Genomic DNA, 19,467 nt, shown 5'->3' on the forward strand with positions numbered 1-19,467 from the left:
CACAAGAAACACTTAGTTCTTTTGCTATATGGTCACCAAAGTGTTGGAAGGGAGAGGTAGAGAAAAAGATTTCAAGTCTACTGTTGAGAGACAGTTCAGGTCTACAGCTGATAAACACTGGGGTTTATCTATTCTCTTCTGGCCAAAATGTACAAGGCAGGTTGATAGTAACCATGAAACAAAGAAAATGTAATGGCATCTTTGGTGAAAAAATACTATATATTTAAACAGTCAAATGTATCAAATAATGAGGGACTAAAAACACTACTTACTGAAATGAAATTATTTTACTAGATGAATGAAGAATTAGAATTGTTCACTTTTTAGTGCAAAATTCTTTTCTTTTTGAAATAATTTTGCCAAATCCCTTACTATTCCCGAGAACAAAGCTTGTATTTTGTTGTAAAATGCCCAATCCTCAAAGTACTTTTAAAATCATAACAATGTACAAGCACATCTCTGTTGATACAGCTGCTGTTGGATTCTTTGATGCTGTCCCCAGGGAACCACGAATGTGCTCTCCAGCAGTAGAACCATCAGCAAGGGCTCCTTTGAAGACCAGAAAATGCTACACCTTAAGTAGTAAAAGATACTTCTTACAAACCTAAATAATTAAAAGTAACATGATTTTCTGAACAAGGCATCCAAAGGTACAGTTACTAGACCTTCGACAATATAAATGTGCTTATAAAAGTAGTAAAGAGCTGAAAATTGTTAAGGTAAATAATTCATAGAAGGATCAAGCAGAGATAAGAATTCTATGGCATTTAGCTCTCTCCTCTTCCCCTAAACCAAGTTTCTACTTTTTAAACAAGTAATACAATTCTAATACACAAAAGCAAAATCCATATCTGGTGTGGTATGAGTAGGTGGACTGTGTTTTGTTCAGTCTTCTTAGACCTTACAGCAGCTTCTCACTGACCTTACAAATTAAAGGTTGGTACAGTTACATTGGACATCCAGACAAGGTTTTAAAACAGAAAAGTACAGGCCTTCTCCATTTATTCTAAGAAATACAAAAAATAAGCAAAACTATCTACTTTGCTCAGAAAGTTCAGGACAGACCAAATCCAATGCTTCTGAGGTTGGAAGGAAGGAGAAACTCACCTCCTCCTGACTCTGTGACTTTTAAACTATTAACATGTGTTGGTATAATACCACAGGTTCCTGTCATGATCTATCAATAGCATATTTTCAAAACCTAAATAAAACATAACAGAATATCCCCTCACCTGATGTTGTATGATAAAATCACCTACTCTAAGCATTGTAGCCCAAGTTCCTTCAGAATTACAATGAGGCAAACAATGTCACTAGATTTACATGGAATTAGTTTAATGTTTAAGCTAGCAAATGAATTGGATTTTTCTTCTTCCACCAAATGGTGAATAACATATGGAAGCATTTGCACAAGGTATGGGAGAAGGAAGCACGAATTTTCAAGCACTACCAAATTTAATATGCATTTCCAAATGCTTCTATAATTAATTATTAGAAATTTTGTAATTTTCTGAATAAACCATATTGAATCATACAAAAATTATGATTTTTAAAAGCAATTGGATTACATATATTTTGTTCCTAAAATTTAAAAAGTTACAGAAAATCTCCCACTAGCAAAAAATGACTATATATTAACATTTTTCTAAATTTGGTTTTCCTCCCAACCATGTTCTAAAAACTTATTTTTCCCATCATTTCAAAATTTATGAAAACTGTTTAAATGTACACACTCTCTCGCCAAACAGGGCACAAAAACAAGAAACAAAACTTAGTTCATCTCCCTTTTTTTTTTAACAAGTATCTGTCTTCACTTAAAGAAACCCCATACCCTTTAGCAGTCACTCACTATTCCTCCCCACCAGCACCTCCTATCCTGTCCCCAGTCTCTCCCAACCACTGATTTACTTTCTGTCTCTACATATTTACCTATTCTGGATATTTCATATAAATGGAATCATATAATGTGTGGCATTTATGCCTGGTTTCATTTAGCATAACATTTCAACATCTATCCATAATGTAGCATGTATCAGTACACGCTTTTCATTGCCAAATAGTCCACTGTATATGAATATACCATATTTTACTTATCCATCCATCACATAATGGGCTTTTGAGTTTTTTCAACTTTTTGGTTATTATAATTATCTTAATTTTGAACATAAGTATCAGTAGTTCAACTGGTTAAGTGTATGATACATATGTATTATTTATTAATTATTTATTCTTCAAGAGGTCTGAAAGAATTTAAAGATCAAGTCTATTAAAACCTCACTCAAAAACCAAACTCAAACCAGGCCAGGAGCAGTAGCTTACACCTGTAATCCCAGCACTTCTGGTTGGATGGCTTGAGCCCAGGAGTTTGAGACCAGCCTGGGCAACATGGAAAAAATCTGTTTCCACAAAAACTACAAAAAATAGCAAGTTGTAGTGGTGTGCGGCTGTAGTCCCAAGTACTCAAGAGGCTGAGGCAGGAGGATCAATTGAGTTCAGGAGGCAGAGGCTGTGGTAAGGCCAAGATCACACCATTGCACTCCAGCCTGGGCTACAGAATGAGACCCTGTCTCAAAACACAGGCTACAGAACAAGACCTTGTCTCAAAAAGCAAACAAACAAAAAACAATAAAACCAAACCAAAGAACCCGTCACACTCATTAGGATGACTACTACTTTCAAAAACATAAAATAACAAGTGTTGACAAAGCTGTGAACTCTTGTGTACAGTTAGTGGAAATGCAAAATGATGCAGCCACTATGGAAAACAGTATGACAGTTCCACAAAGAATTAAAAATAAATGTCCCATACAATTCAGCAATTCCATATCCTGGAATATCTGAAAGAACTGAAGGCAGAGTCTGAAAGAGACTTTTGTATACACATGTTCACAGCAGCATTATTCCCAGTAGCACAAAGGTGAACGCAACCCGAGTGTCCATTCACTGAGGAATGAATGAAGAAACAAAATGGGGGGGTGTACTTTATGTACAGATATAACGGACTATTATTCAGCCTAAAAAGGAAGGAAATTCTGACACATGCTACGACATAGGTAAACTTTGACAACATTACGGTAAGTGAAATAAATCCATCCCAAAAAGACAAATACTATACAATGCCACTTATATGAGGTACTTAGAGTAGTTAAATTCAGAGAGACAGAAAGTAGAATAGAGGTTACCAGGGCAGAGGGATGGCAGAATGCAGAGCTCTTTAACAAAGTTTCAGTTCTGCAAGATGAAAGGAGTTCTAGAGATTATATGCACAACAATGTAAATGTACTTAATACTAATGCACACTGAAAAATGGTTAAGATGGTAAACTTCTTACATTATGTATACTTTACCACAATTAAAAAAATCAACCCTAATGTATTATAAAAATTCATAAATTTGAGGTTCAGTGTCAGATCCGGGTTTCAATTTTGGCCCTTCAACAGCCATGTGACCTTATAAAAGGAAAAAGCACCACGGTGCTTATCTTATAGGGTCAGTTAATGCTTAAATAAGTTTCTGAACACAAAACATTCAGTGCAATGCTTGGCTACATAATTCTTTAATAAACAGAATCTATGAATACTATTACTTTTGTTATTATTACTGAACAACAGCTTACTTTCTTAAAATGACTTTTTAATAATCATTTTAGACAATTTTGCCAATGCGTTAAAAAAATTAAAAACCAACCACAATTTCATTACCATGAGATAATCACTTTTTGTTAATTACTTTTCAGTTTGTCATGTGTGTATTTACAGACATATATATTTATAGACATATATATTTATAATAAACTCAATTATACTGAAAATATAATTTTGAATGGTATTCCCTGGGTTTTATTCTGAGGTTTTCATAGTTTTTAGATTTCCATCTTGAGGTGATTTTTGTATACAGTGTAAAGGGGTCCAGTTTCAATTTTCTGCATATGGCTATCCGGTTATCCCAACACCATGTATTAAATAGGGAATCCTTTCCCCGTTGCTTGTGTCAGGTTTATTGAAGATTAGATAGTTGTAGGCGTGCAGTCTTATTTCTGGGTTCTCTATTCTGTTCCATTGGTCTATGTGTCTGTTCTTGTACCAGTATCATGCTGTTTTGGTTACCGTAGCCCTGTAGTGTAGTTTGAAGTCAGGTAGCATGATGCCTCCAGTTTTGTTCTTTTTGCTGAGAACTGCCTAGGCTATTTGGGCTCTTTTTTGGTTCCATATGAATTTTAAAATAGTTTTCTTTAGTTCAGCAAAGAAAGTCAACGGTAGTTTAATGAGAACAGCACTGAATCTACAAATTGCTTTGGGTAGTATGGCCATTTTAACAATACTGATTCTTCCTATCCATGAGGATGGAATGTTTTCCCACTTGTTTGTGTCATCTCTGGAGGTCATTACCCCTAGCAATCTAAGGCAGGAAGGGAAAATGAAATACTGCATGTTCTCAAACATATTACTTCTTTGCTTAGCGTATTAAGTAACTGCTACTTAAGAAGGGATACTTTACAGAATCATTAAGTAGGAAACAACGTGGCATATGTGCTACTTTAAACTGTTTCATTCTAGCTCTCCAATACTTAATATTGCAAGTATAAACAGGCTAAACAAGTTCAACTTATAGCTGACAACAAACTGTATTTTAAAAGTTTTCAGTATGATAAACTTGGAAGTAACATAAAAGATATAAAAATATGTGGCTCAATTTTTGAGTGGAGAAAATAATTAATTTGAGGGAGTAAGCATCCTCCCTACCCTCCCTGTGGATGGAGACAAAGGTAAAGGATGGAAGGGTGGCATGGATTAGTTAAAAGAGTCTTCTTGTGACTTCACTTTATGTCCTCAGTCTTGATTCCATGGCCCAAAACTTAAAGCATATTCTTGACAACACTCTTGACTTCTTCACTCCTTGGTCTTTCTGTCACATTCAGAAAGCTGCAAATTCCTAACATTAGATTAATCTAACCAGTCTGCCTTCTTTGTTCCTATACTCTACTCACTGTGGGCTTCTTGGGAAAATAAGACAACTCTATGATGCTATCATATAACAATAGTGCCTTGAAATCTCCTATTCACCACTTACTTCAGACTCCTTACCCGGCCACTTTACCTCATGTGACTTTACTTATGACTCCAAAGAGAAAATATAGGCCAGCAGGCTTCTCTTCCCTTTGATCTCAGCCCCCTCCAAAAACAAACAAATAAACATAAGCAACTTATTATTCCAGTCTATTTTCTACTGGCTCTTTCCTCCGAGACAATATGCTCAAAAATTGTCATTAGAAATAGCAATGTTCACCACAAAAACGTTCCCACACTTTCCCTTTCCATCCAGCTACCAAACTTTTGGTTGTTCCTTTCACAAATAATTCTTGACAATATATGTAACAACTTTTCCCTCATCTTAAATTTATCTCTTCCCTCTCTTGCTAACCCCCTTCCACTTCTCATCCCTCTTCGATCCTCACCACTCCATAGGGGCCACTCTCTGTATCATCTCCACCTTCTTTCTTAACCAAAACTAAAACACTAAGATATTAATAGAATGTTTTCTGGGTTGGAAAAAAAAATGTCTTAAATTCATGAAGCCTCTCAGTCTATCAACTAAGCTAAGTCAGCTTTACTAATCTTCAAAATTCTTAAAATTGAATCCTTTTCTGTAATTATAAAAATAATAAAGACTAGCAGTTTTAAAAGGACCAAGTAGGGCCTATAATATATGTAATCACTCTACACTTAACAGCAGAGTACAGAGAAATTACAAAGAAAATCCAGTTACCACATTAAAAAATTAATTTTGTGTCTTAAAGTGATCAAGGTCTAAGATTCATTATTGTTTTCTTAAAATAAAAAAACAAAAGCTACACTACTGGGAAATCAATAAAAGCCCAAAGCCTGACATGTAAACATCTTAAATATGTTATTTCTATCGCATAGGATATTATTCAAACCTGTGAGTCTGCTAACAGTATTAAACAGAGCCAAGAGAAAAAAAAAGAACTCAGAAATCTTCACTGAAAGTACTTCTAGCATTCAAAAATATAACCTGTGATTATCTCCTTTCCTTTAAAATTTTCACATTTACTTACTTGAAGGGTCCTATATATAAATATAACCTACTTCCCATCAAAAAGTCACCTCTCTCCTTCCCTTTATAGTTCAACTTCCTTGAAAACAGTAGTCTCGACTCAACTAAAAGCTCTCATTCACCCAAAACCTCCATCACTCTACTAAAGGTGCTCTCAGAAGTCATTAGTCTTCTCAGCTCTCGTCCCCTTTACAAACACTGCAAAGTTTGACTGTCTCCTTAAAACACCCTCTTTTAGATTTTCCTCTGCTTTCCTAACCCATATTCTGAATTATTTCCTTCCCTGACATAAGTATTCTTTTATTCAAACCTTCAACACATACATATTGAGCACCTACTACAGGCTACCCACTGTGTGAGGCACTGGGGATGCAGTACAGAAAAAAAAGTCAATGCTCTTACGTAGCTTACATGCCAGATGGCTATTCCAAGGTTCTAGTCCAAGTCCTATCATCTAAATCCTGTTGAACAGAGGTAAGAGCACCTATGAGGTGCAGTTTATTCATATTTGTTTAGAATGTAAACCACTGTGAGCACAGATTAAACCTTGACAACCCAGCTTGTACATGTATATATCCTAATCAGGTATAAGCTTCTGACCAATTATTTAAAAATGTTCTAAAGTGAACAGCTAATTAGTCATAAGCACTAGCAAACTGTGGAACAGTGAGCAAGCAGTGGCAAGCTGCATGTATTGAATTGTGGTTTCATGGCTTAATTTGTGCCACCACATTTCTGGGGGTTTGTTAATGCCCAGGTAATGAGACATCAGGACCAAAGCTTTGTCTGAACCTATTTTGCTACTATTGTTAGGACGCTGGTTACAAAGTACTACCATAACAAAACTCCTTAATTAGCTCTTGAATATTCTGTATGACATTTGGTAGAAATGAAAAGAGAATAACTTTGTTACATATTCACTTGTACAGTAGATGCGCATGGAGCTCAATGACCACAGTATGTCTTGTGTAACTTATTTTTAAACACCAACCTCAAACCATCAAAACTTTCCAAGTATTTGAATAGTATGATAGCACATTCAGAAAAGAACTTGATAACTTAAAGTCTTGAGAGAACACAATTTGATACAATTTGATAATTGTGAAGTTATCTAGATTTGTGTCAGAATCAGACATGCTTGTTACAAGCATTTTAACAAGTTACAAATTTATATGCCAAGGGGAAAAACACCCATTCATCAGCTTTAAAAAAATTGTAAAACTTTGCATTAGGACCAGATCCACAAAAACAGCTTTGGGAGATTCCCTTATGAATAATGTAATCTTCCCTAGAATTTGTGTTTTAATCATGATCTTGGGCCAAGTAAAGAAGGTGCTAAATCTAGTCCTCTTGGCTTGACAAGCCAAACTTAACAGCTACAGTATTTCATCACTGTATGCAATAGGCAAAAAGAGATAGAGATCACAGAAATGTTATTTTATAAGCTACTAAAATTAACTACAAATGGAACAGGTGTTTTAAATCTTAGATTTATTTTTGATCTACAATCCATGTAGATCAAATTACACCAACGGGACCAATGGTGCCCCTTTCTCTGCTAAGAAAAAAACTCAGTTGTTGCCTAAGTAAAAAATAAAGACAGACACAAAAAAGTTTCTCATAACTACATGTATAATGTTGCAATGCATTTGCTGTAAGATTTTGACTACAAAATTGGAGAGTAATTTCTCTAATGAGCAGTCAACTTCAGCGAGTACTCTAAATCCTTTCTTCTTCCATGCTTTCTCAAAACAAAAATCCTCAACACTGTTCCCTTCTATCTATATATATGGGGTGACTTTTCAGTATTTTTAAGGCACTATGAAATGCATCCTTGTTTTCTTACCCCCAGCATTTGGAAACTAAAAATAGAGTGTATCTTTTGCCTAAGACAGAAAGTGGTATGAATTTATGGAATTACAAATTTCCACTTTATCCAAAGTGTAACGATAAAAGAAGTGTCACCAACATTCCTTGTCTTGAAACTATCATTTCAGAAACATAGTTGTTATAAAGAAACAACTATAGCAAATGAAGTGGCAACACTTTGCAACATATGGACAATTCTCAAAGGTACTATGCCAATGGGGATCATAGTTCGACAAAGAAATACATATTGGGTTTTTTTTTTAAGCTGGACTGAAACCATCAGAGAAGATTTTTTTTCATAAGAGGATTTCACTGAATTTTATGCTGATGGTTATTACTCTAAATGGAATTCACAAAATAAAGGATTTCTGGTATTCAAATTGCACACATACATGAGACGAATAAATCTTTTGCATCACAAAGTGATGCACAGAGGCTTCAAAACAAAGGTTAGAAACTGTTTAAAGGAAAAATAACACATGTACATTATTATTATTATTATTATTAGAGACAGAGTCTCGCTCTGTCACCCAGGCTGGTGTGCAGTGGAGTGATCATAGCTCACTGCAGCCTAGATTTCCCTCGTTAAAGCAATTCTTCTGCCTCAAACTCCCAAGTAGCTGGGACTACAGGTGTGTGCCACCAAGCCTGGCTAATTTTTTTATTTTTAGTAGAGACGAGGCCTCACTATGTTGCCCAGGATGGTCTCGAACTTCTAAGCTCAAGCAATCCTCCCACCTTGGCCTCCCCAAGTGATGGGATTACAGGCATGAGCCACCACGCCCAACGCATAACTATGCTTTCTCATAGAGCTGTTTTAAGATCAAAATGAAACGTTTATATAAGCATTATATATAAAGAGTAATGCTCTATGTAAATGTATAGTATTTTCTTATATAGGTTGAGCATCCCAAATCCAAGAATCCCAACTCCAAAATGCTCCAAAATCTGAAACTCTGGAGCACCAACATGATACTCACAGGAATGTTCACTTAGGCATTATGGATTTCAGATTTTTGATTAAGGATGCTCAACCGGTTAAGTATAATACAAGCATTCCAAAGAGATATTCAACCTGTATCTCCTTGCTAAAATTATTAAATACCACCATAACAACTAGTTTAATGTACCAACTACTTTAAAAAAGAAGCAAACACTACAAGATTCCCACCCAACTATCAAATGCAATGTCAGCTAAAGGATAAGAAAAAACTCCTTTAAGCATCAAGAAAACAGATGAAGACTTGCAACAAATGATGTAATTAGACATTATTTTCTTAACTCGGGTTAAAAAGTTAGGCAGACCCTTAAAACAACTAGACAGTAAATTTCAGAAAATAGGTTTAAGTGGCTCTTATGTTCTTTATTTCTACAAGAAAGAATTTGATTTTATGAGCTCAGTGGAAGGTACTTACTTGCTTTCCATCTGTAATTCTCAATATCGAACTCATTTTAAGCCCTGCCCCTTTTCAAACTGTTTAATCCTATTCTTTTCTGCTAGAGCCTGTAATTTCCAAAATACCAGCATTTAGATATCTTCAGAAGTTATTTTCACACAGTATTCCTAGAGATAAAATGATGAAAAAACTAAAGTGTCCAAGGAAGGCACCACAATGCACATTCCTGGTCTTAAAACTGTTTCAAATTTTTTTCTAAAACCTTACACAGCAGCTTGAATATAACCACTATTCAGCGAATATTTGCTGAACTGAGAATGTTTTTGCTAAACTCTATTTTGCTTTTGGATACATGAGAAAAGGCACTGTCTTTATACCAAAAAGAATCCACATTTCAGCACGATGCAGCAGAAATGCTTTGTCAAGCATATTTTCTCAATTCCGTCCAGAAGACTCCTACTGAAAAGTTGGCTGCATACTGCAGTATATTTAACTGGGTGCTCTGAATTGCTCACTATACTTACATAGGGAATGCACTTGTCCCCTCTCTGCAGTGAGTACACAGAGATAAAAATGAATTAACTGAAATACATTTATTTAGCACGCAAAAAGCAATCGCTAACTCAAATTATGGATATTAAAACATCCACAGGAAACAAAATCCTAGAAGTGAATTATTACTTAAGAATTACCTTTAGGCTGGGCGTGGTGGCTCACGCCTATAGTCCCAACACTGTGGGGGGCAAGGAGGGTGGATCACCTGAGGTCAGGTGTTCGAGACCAGCCTGTCCAACATGGTGAAACCCCATCTCTATTAAAAATACAAAAATTAGCCGGGCATGGTGGCACATGCCTGTAATCCTAGCTACTTGAGAGACTGAGGCAGGAGAATCGTTTGGACCCAGGAGGCAGAGGTTGCAGTGAACCAAGATCATAAGCTCATGCCACTGCACTCCAGCCTGGGTGACAGAATGAGACTCTGTCTTAAAAAAAAAAAAAAATTATCTTTAAAAATTATAAAATTTACATTATAATTAAAGACTTTAATGTAAACAGTATGTCTTTTTCATTTCTTTGCCTGCCCTCTAATTATAGCTTACAAAATCAAGTAACTGTCAAATCACAACCCCAATTCAACAAATGAAGTTCATTTTCTCATTTCTTTTAAAGTAGTATCTAGCCTTCCCAGTTTCACAAGTAGACAATGTTCTTCTTAAACAAAGTTACTTTTTCTTTTGTATTTAACATATTTCTTTATTGATTATATCATATTTGAAATTTCAAACACTTAGTTCTTAAATGACATTTAAATCTTTTCTCATATTTTAACGATTATTAAACAGGGAGCACTGATAGTACTATTTACAGAGTACAGAAAACTTTGAAAAATAACTTCTTATTCTCAAACAATTGCTACTCACATCTCAGATTAACGACAATAGAAGATTCTTGTGGAAGTGATATTTTTACAATTTTAAGAAAAGTTTAGCAATAATTTAAGAAGAGTTTAGCAATAAAAAACACTAAAAGCTGAATATTAAGTAACATTTTTTAATTAAACAAACTCCCAATTTCAACAGTTATATAATTAACATCAAGACCAAAACAATTTTTAAGTTATGACTTTAGATCTTTAGACATTATTTCAGGAAGAAAGTCTTGGAAAATGAGAATATATGTTCAAATCCAGTGCTATTTTTCTTCAATACCAAGAAGGGTAATTACCAATCTCTTCACTGTAACAATTCAACATGTTTAATTTTACAAATCCAGATTCTCACAACTTATATTAATTTTTTTAAATTAAATTCAAATCACTTCAAACTAACTATAAGCATTTTTACAAAAATTTCAGCACACCCTTTGAGCTTACATGGCTGAATCCCAGAGAGCTTGAAAGCCGAGGAATTTTTTGATTACTCTGGCTTTCCATAAAGAATAAGCATTATACTAACAGACAATTCCACAGCTCACAAAAACACTGGAGTCAGGAAATTTGTATGAAATGACAGCTTAGTATGCTATTGCACATAATTATATGAAAGTCTTTATTCATTCATGCGTACATTCACCCAACAAACACTTACTGAGCCGCCTGCCTTTCATCAGCCACTGCCCTTGAGAAGTTCATTATCTAAAGAGCAACGATAAGTCATGTAATTACATGTATTTTAGTATAACATGTAAGGTGATACAATGTGACATACACAAATTCCTCTGACCTACTCATTCTGATATACATAAAATCTAGAACCCTGATAACTAAAGTGTGGTCCATAAACCACCATAATCGGCAACACCCAGAAGCTAGTCAGAAACAGAATCTCAAGTTCCACCTCAAAATCTACTGAATCACAACTACAATTACCTGGGTAGCATTTTAACAAGCTCCCCAGATAATTCCAATGCACATTTAAATTTTGAGAAGCACTGAACTAGAACATAACTGAAAATCAGCAAAAACAATGTCATAGAGTCCACATACTTTTAAGATCTTCAAGGTCCATCCTGAGCCTTTTTAAGAATGTATATACAATTTTAACAAGTTGAATGACTTAGTTTCACAGACTAGGAACAAATTAAGAGATACTACTGACAACAAAAAAAGAAAATAGGAAAAACTTAAAAAAGCAATCTCGAAAAGGGACTGCTGTGTCATTTAGCATAGCAACAATTTGTCTAGATAGGCCCCAAGAGTCTCACCATATTACAGTAACACAAAAGTAATCCACGTTCTCAAACACACCTCCTGTATCTAGACCATAAATTCCTTGAGGACAGACATGTAGTTTTATCCTTAAATTACATTTGTAAACTGAATGACTCAAGTCATTAAGATGAGTTTGAGCTAGGCAGTAAGATATACGATGTGTTTTGGAAAAAATTCCATCTGACGGAGTTAAAAACATTTGCTTCAAAAAGAGAGAAAGTAAGAGAGCGAGGGAGGGAGAGGGAGGGAAGAGAGCGTAAAACACCGGGACGGATAGGGCACACCTGTAGTCTCCAGCTACTCAGGAGTATGAGGCCAGTTTGGGCACCATGGCGAGACCTCGTTTCTTAAAACAAAATAAAAAAAGAGTAAAGCATCCCCATTCTATAACCCATTCACCAAGCACTCTAAGAACACAGGCTTTACTGAACCTATGGCTCCCAATCCCAAAGTCTTCCTGACTCTATTCAAACCCTCTTCTGGGGGGACGATGAGAGTGCTAGGAGAAAAAGGAGAAAGATTAGAAGAGGATGGAGGGAAAACAGAAATCACTGACCATGTCAGTGTTCCTCCATTCATGAAAATAAAACCAGCAAAAATACAAAGACACACCAAAGATACAGCAATCCTACAAGAGAACAAATGCTGTCTCTAGTAAACATTCACTCCATGTCCTCTGCCCCTGCGAACCAGGAACATGCTCACAATCCCTCAAACCTAAGAACTCCCCAAAGGCACCTTAACTGTGGAAACATTTCCCCTCATGGCACTCAATGAGCTGGTGAAGGCCAGGTTATGATACAATTCACCGTTCCAAAACAGCAAACTTCAGGCTATAATCAACTAGGTCACTTTCTGAAAAGTGTTGTAATGTCTGTCACTGATAAAAGGTTGTTTTAATTAGTTAAAAACTTTTTCTACTATTTTTCCAGACCTATTTTTCTTTTTTCTCCTGCAATTCTTGCAGGATACCAGAAGCAAAAAGACGTATTTTTCTGCAACTTCTTTCCAACCAGGTAGTTCTCATTCTTACTCTCAAAACAAATTAGTTGCCTTGTCTACGCCCTGGCTTATGCTGTTACTCCATTCAGAGGCCTTTTCCATCTCTTAATCTGATTCTGCACTAATATGTTAGCCCCAAGCCATGTGTGGATATTTAATATCTGAAATGTGGCTAGACCAAACTGAAATATAAGGTAGATGTAAGATGCACATTGGATTTTGAAGACTTTGCACAAAAAAGATGTACAATTATATAATTTTTAAACTAATTACATGTTGAAGTATGTTAAATAGATTATTAAAACTGATTTCACCTGTGTCTTTTCAGTTTTTGTTTTTCTTTGTTTTGAGACGGAGTCTCACACTGTCGCCGGGCTGGAGTGCAGTGGCTCGATCTCCGCTCATTGTAATCTCTGCCTCCCGCGTTCTAGCGATTCTCCTGCCTCAGCATCCTGAGCAGCTGGAATTACGGGCACGCGCCACCACGCCACGCTAACTTTTGTATTTTTAGTAGAGACGTAGTTTCACCATATTGGTCAGGCTGGTCTTGAATTCCTGACCTCAAGTGATCCGCCCGCCTCGGCCTCCCAAAGTGCTGGGATTACAGGCGTGAGCCACCGCGCCCAGCTTCTTTTTAGTTTTTAATGCTGCTACTGGAGAATTTTAAATTACAATATGTGGCTTCTATCAGACAGCCCTGGGGTTTAAATCCTACTCATTCTTCAAAGCCTAATTGAAATGCTGCTGCTTTCATGAAGCTTCCCCCCAGTGACTCCAAATGCCCCAGCCCCCACTGCCAACCTCTCGTAATACTTTTAATCACGCTCACAAAGAATGAGATTAATTTTACCTTGTTATACCTCCCCAACTCCAACATAAGCAAGTTGAAGAACAAAAACTACATCTAGATCACCATGAAGTGTTCCTCTGACACCTTGGAGAGCCCAGCGCTAAGGAATGTTTGATGTCTGCTAATGGAGAGCTCAATTTCTTAATTACTAATTATCTATCCCTTTCAACGATTTCCATTTTTTTCCTCTGGGATTAAAGTCGAGGTCTATGAATGTCCTGTATTATTTTTAAAGTGCCCATGAGCTGTACACAAACAATATAACGAACAAGTAAACCCAAAACTAATACATGTGGTCAATACACTTAGATCAACTGTAAAACTTAGACAAGCCTCTAAAGGTCCCTTTTTCAAAAGTGATGTTGTAGAACATAACAACGTACTGTGAGATCAACTATTTCAAAAGTAGAAGCCTTTCCCAAAGATTAACACTGGGTAAGCAATTTACCAAAAAATTATTGGCGGTCCTCCCCCACAATCCCGACTATAAATCAGGTAAGCATGCAAAAGGTTGGGTGCAGCAAGAGCAAAGTCCCACACTGCATCCAAAGCTCAGAAATCGAGCTGTGAGAAACGTGGTAGTAGGGGAAACGACGACTTGCGTGAAGGAGACGCATGATGAAAACTGTTGGAATGCAAAACGAGATAACAGCCAGAATAAAAAAAAGTATACCAGCTATGTGGAAGGGATCCTCCTGGGGTCAACCTCTGAACCCTCAAGCAAAGTTCGCAGTGGTCATTTCAAAACGTCTTTTCTTCATATTGTATTTTAGTGCCTCAGATCTGCATCCAACAAACTTCCGTCTTCAGCCTACTCCAACTCCCACAGCCAGGGACTCCGGCCAAACCCAGCCCTGAAGCCACCCTCTCCAGCACACTTTGGAGACTGACGGACGACATGGGAGGACCGTTCTGAGGCCCAGCACCTGGATGACACCCCTCTCCTTGGGAGTCCCGCCCCAGTCCCTCGGGTAGAACCTGGCAGGCAGGGGGCACCCGGCAGGCAGAGGGGGCGGGGCAGGGCACCGGACTTCGCCTAGGACCGGCCTCTCCGTTCTATGCCGACGCCAGACGGCTCCTCGGGGACCGGCAGGATGTTGAGAAGGAAGAATAAAGGGGCACTGGGAATTAGCCCCGGCTTTCACTCACCAGTTGTCGCCGCTCGACGTTGGCAGCGGCAGGACCTCTTCTCCTTCCGCCATTGCTGTTGACGTCCACGTCACTTTGCCGAAAAGTGGATCCCGCGCTGAGACCAACTCCGAGACCCAATGTCGTAAAAGGTCTTCGGAAGTCCAGCACTGAGCTTCCCCAGACGGGAAGAAAGAGGGAGGTGGCAAGGGACTGCAGGAACGCAGCGTCACGACGTCCCGAGGCCGAAAGGCAGCGTCTTGGGGGAGGAGACTTGGTGGAGGCAGCTGCCCCTCCAAAGACTACATGTCCCAGGATGCCACGGTGCCGCGGACGGGGCGGGGTGGGCGGAGCTCGGTGGGAGCCGTCCCAGTTGGAGGCCTTGTGTGGTAACAGCGTCTCGTTTTGGCGTCCAGTTAGCGTCTTCATTCCAGCTTGGCGTCGAAATTAACAAAGTTAGAATTTAGAGTCCTAACTATTTGAGAAACCCAGGGAAATGGGAATTGACACAGGGAAGGCGGACGTAGGAGAAGAGCCACAGTTCAGTAATTTCCTGCTGTAGCAATTTAATTTGCAGAAAGAAGTGGGACGTAAGGAAAGGGGCAGGACCACTCCTATTTGTGAGGCCCCGTCGAAAGTATAAGTGAAGGCCCGCATACTTTTTGTCTGAATATTTAAAAGTTGTAAATCAAGCTAAATACTAAAGGAGATACGTTCTAGCCTCCTAACTTAAATGTATCTTCCTAACAGTCTGAAAGATCAAGTCCGAATTTAGAATTCTAGGACTGGAATTCCAGGAAAGGAGAGCTGCCAAAATCCTTCTCTTCCCATTCCACTTCTCCTTCACACCACATGGACGGACACTTGGCCACCACCGGGGCCTTGGGATGAGCACACACTCAGGAGGATGGACCTAAAGAAATGCTTTTGCAAGCCCTGAAAACAACAGTGATGAAGTAGTACTGCATGTAACAATATGGATACAACTGAAAATACGCTGTTAAATGAGCAAAACAGATTGCAGACGGGTAGGTAAAGTATGGTATCATTTATATTTGGTGTTTAAAAGACAATATATTAAAAATAGATCCATATGAGTTTAAAATGCAGGGGAATGATACATAGAAATCTCGGGGAAAGGGAGGCGTTTGCATTAATTTTTTAATATTAAGGGCCCAAGGTGGCCACATAGGTGGCCAGTATTCTTTACAGAGTCTATACTTAGGTATGGAAAGTGTTTCATAATTTTAAAACCTATTTTTTATTAAAATAAATACAAAACATAGTACAGCTATCTCATTTACAACCAAAAACATGTTCACTCTCTTCCCTAAAAAGCAATAATACAGATCTGCATGGTACTGCACCCACTTCCAAGGTCTGGATCTCTGTAATGTTCAGTCCTCTGTTAGGGAACATTTCTTTTAACATAGAATGAGACTTTAGATGCCTTCTATCAAAAAGAATAAAAGACGTGAATCTAGGTCACATTACCATTCTAATATTCAGGACCTCCCCTGGGTCCCTTCAATTGTTGCCAGTAGGTTTTCAGAAACTTTTCAAAAAATGGTTTTAAAACCTATTCAGTCATTGACATGAGAAGCAGTTGTTCACTGGTTAAGAAGATTCTAGTACTCAATTATGATTCATTTTGAGTATAATTAAATCAGCAACTGCTTTATAGTCTCTAGTAGAATATTTTCCCATTAAAAATATGTCACTTGACATTTTTAAACAGTTCTTTATTCTGTCAAAGTGAAGTGGAAAGTTCTGACTTCTGTGTTCTTTAATGGAGCCAGAGCCAGCTTCATGGACATGTAGTCTATGGAATAGCATGAGACCACATGCTTAGAAGAACTCTGTGCTTAATTTCACACTCTAGTGTTGCCATCTTGAAATTCTTAATAATTTGGGAACAAGGAGCCACTGGTTTTAATTTTGTACTAGTCCTCACAAATTAGGGAGCCAGGTCTAGACAGGGTCAATATCTTAGTGATGTATATATAACCCATTGGGGACAAGATTTCAACCGAAATTGTTTAGCGATAGTATCTTCTGGGGATTTGTGTCTTTGGTTTTTTTGTTTGTTTTTTTTTTTTGTTTGTTTGTTTGGTTTTTTTGAGACAGAGTCTCACTCTGTCACCCAGGCTGGAGTACAGTGGCATGATCTCAGCTCACCGCAACCTCCGCTTCCTAAGTTCAAGCAATTCTCTCGTCTCAGCCTCCCGAGTAACCAGGACCACAGGCGTGTGCTACCATGCCTGGCTAATTTTTGTATTTTTAGTAGAGTCGGGGTTTTGCCATGTTGGCCAGGCTGATCTCGAACTCCTGACCTCAGGTGATCCAGCCACCTTGGCCTTCCAAAGTGTTGGGATTACAGGTGTGAGCCAACATGCCCTGCCCATTTGCTCTTTATTCATCAGCCTGTTGTAAGTTCTACTCAGTATTTGCTCCAAGGTCATGATATTCAAGACCTCGGACATCCTTTTTCCTCTAGTGATAATTCTAGAAATCTAGCTGAGAGGCCAAGTAGTACTTGAAACTTGGAAGGTCTTTGACTCCTTTTTCTTTGTTATTATTTTATTTTTATTTTTCTGAGACAGGTTTCACTCCCTCAAGTAGAATTTGTTACATTTTCATAATGGACCTCTGCTTAAAACAAAACAAAAACACTTTTCAAGAACTAGAGAGGATTTCATTATGAAATCTTAGGGTGTATCCCCTACCTGCATTTGTGCATCTAATTGTAGATCCCACATTCTAATGGGAAGGTGTATTATTTCATATTATCCTTGGATAAAATCAAATCAAAATGTATTTCTCATAACGAGAAAATTAAAATGTCTTGGTTTTAAATGAAATTGTAGAGAACATAAAAAGATTTTGCATCTATTATTTGGTGTTCTGAGCCACATAATTATGTCATTTATACTGTATTACATGTACTTAATTTCTACCATGCCTATGACACAGTAGAATCTCCATAAATATTTGTAAAACGAACTAGGGAATTTTCTGAAGTACTTTTGTAATGGATTAAACTATTCACCTATATAGAAATGGCTGGTTGGGTTCAGAGACAGGTAAGGATTATGAACTCATCTGCATGGTCATAGTTGTTATGTGAGTAGAATTTAATTCAGTTTTCATTGAAATATTATTTTAGCATTTGTTAAAAAGAGATGGAGAAATGATCATAGCTCTTGATCATTTATTCCATATTCGTGCAGCCTTTTCTTGACTTTTGTGCATTCTTAGGTGAAGACAAAGACCTAATGAGATGTTTTAATCTACTGCTACACAACAAATTACCCCAAAACTCAATGTCTTAAAGCAATAAATACTTAACTCACAATTTCTGTGCATTCAGGAATCTAGAAGCAGCTTAGCTAGATGTTCTGGCTTAGGGTCTCTTGAGGTTGGAGGCAAGATGTTGGCCAGGGTTGCAGTCATGCAGTCATCTAAAGGCTTCAGTGGGGCTGGAGGATCCAGTTCCATGGTGGCTCACTCACATGCCTGATGAGTTGGTGTTGACTGTTAGCGGGAGGCCTCAGATCCTCCCAAAATGAGCCTCTCCATGGGCTGCTGGAACATAGTGGCTGGCTTCCCGCAGAGTAAGAGTTCAACAGAGACTATGATTGAAGCGACAACATTTTTTTATTACCTACCCTCAGAAGTTGTAACTTCTGCAGTATCTTATTGGTCAGCTTTATTCAATGTGGGAAAGAACCACAACAAAGGCTTGAATACCCAAAGGCAAGAATCACTGGGGGCCATCTCAGAGGCTGGCTGCTACATGAAGTTATATTAAATCCTACACATTCTTCATTGTTCAGTGAAACTTGCCCCTGAGATTCCTGCTTATATCATCTCAACCCTTCTTACATTCTGTCGCCTCTCACCTAGTTTAGGACCATCAACAGGTGCTCTCATCTGGGCGCTGAATCATACAGCATCTTGTATTCTTTAACTCTGAGAATGGCAACTGTTTTTAAGTTCCTCTGTAGCCTCCACTGCACCAAATGCAAGGCTGAACGCATAGATAGTGCCTAAGAGTTCTTGTTAAATAACAAAATATTGATTTTTTTTTTGCAGCTATTGTGTGAGAGTTTCAGAATTCTAAACTTTCCCAAGAATTTCCCTTTGTACCTTACAAGGACAAATGTTTTCACAATTATCAAAATTAGTTCAGTTATTTGCCTTTTTAAAATCCCATCAGGACCTGCATTCCCAGGCTCTTTAAACTACTGAAGCTTAACATTTAATTGAATGATGAACAAAACCAAGTTAATTCCCATTCACAGATGACAAGTGAACAGTTGGCAGCAATTTCAACATCTGCTTTTAATTCATTTTAAAATGTTGAGCAAACCGATGGAAAAAAAAAAAAAAGAGCTGGAAACTCTATTTCTCCATTATCCTTCTAGTAGTCGTCT

At 37.6% G+C, this 19,467-nt stretch overlaps 1 protein-coding gene across 3 annotated transcripts in view; it reads right to left on the reverse strand.

Moving 5' to 3' along the window:
• The window catches only part of TBC1D23 (TBC1 domain family, member 23), a 95,624-nt gene extending 80,323 nt beyond the window's left edge, over positions 1-15,301 (reverse strand). For all 3 annotated transcript variants that reach the window (XM_011999900.1, XM_011999902.1, XM_011999901.1), the window contains exon 1: positions 15,053-15,301. In XM_011999900.1, the coding sequence (XP_011855290.1) occupies positions 15,053-15,105 (53 nt within the window). In that variant the 5' untranslated portion in view covers positions 15,106-15,301. The remainder of the gene's footprint in view (positions 1-15,052) is intronic.
• Positions 15,302-19,467: the final 4,166 nt, after the last annotated feature.

The sequence above is a fragment of the Mandrillus leucophaeus genome, unplaced genomic scaffold (assembly GCF_000951045.1).
Source record: "Mandrillus leucophaeus isolate KB7577 unplaced genomic scaffold, Mleu.le_1.0 Scaffold608, whole genome shotgun sequence".
In the NCBI taxonomy this organism is placed as follows: domain Eukaryota; kingdom Metazoa; phylum Chordata; class Mammalia; order Primates; family Cercopithecidae; genus Mandrillus; species Mandrillus leucophaeus.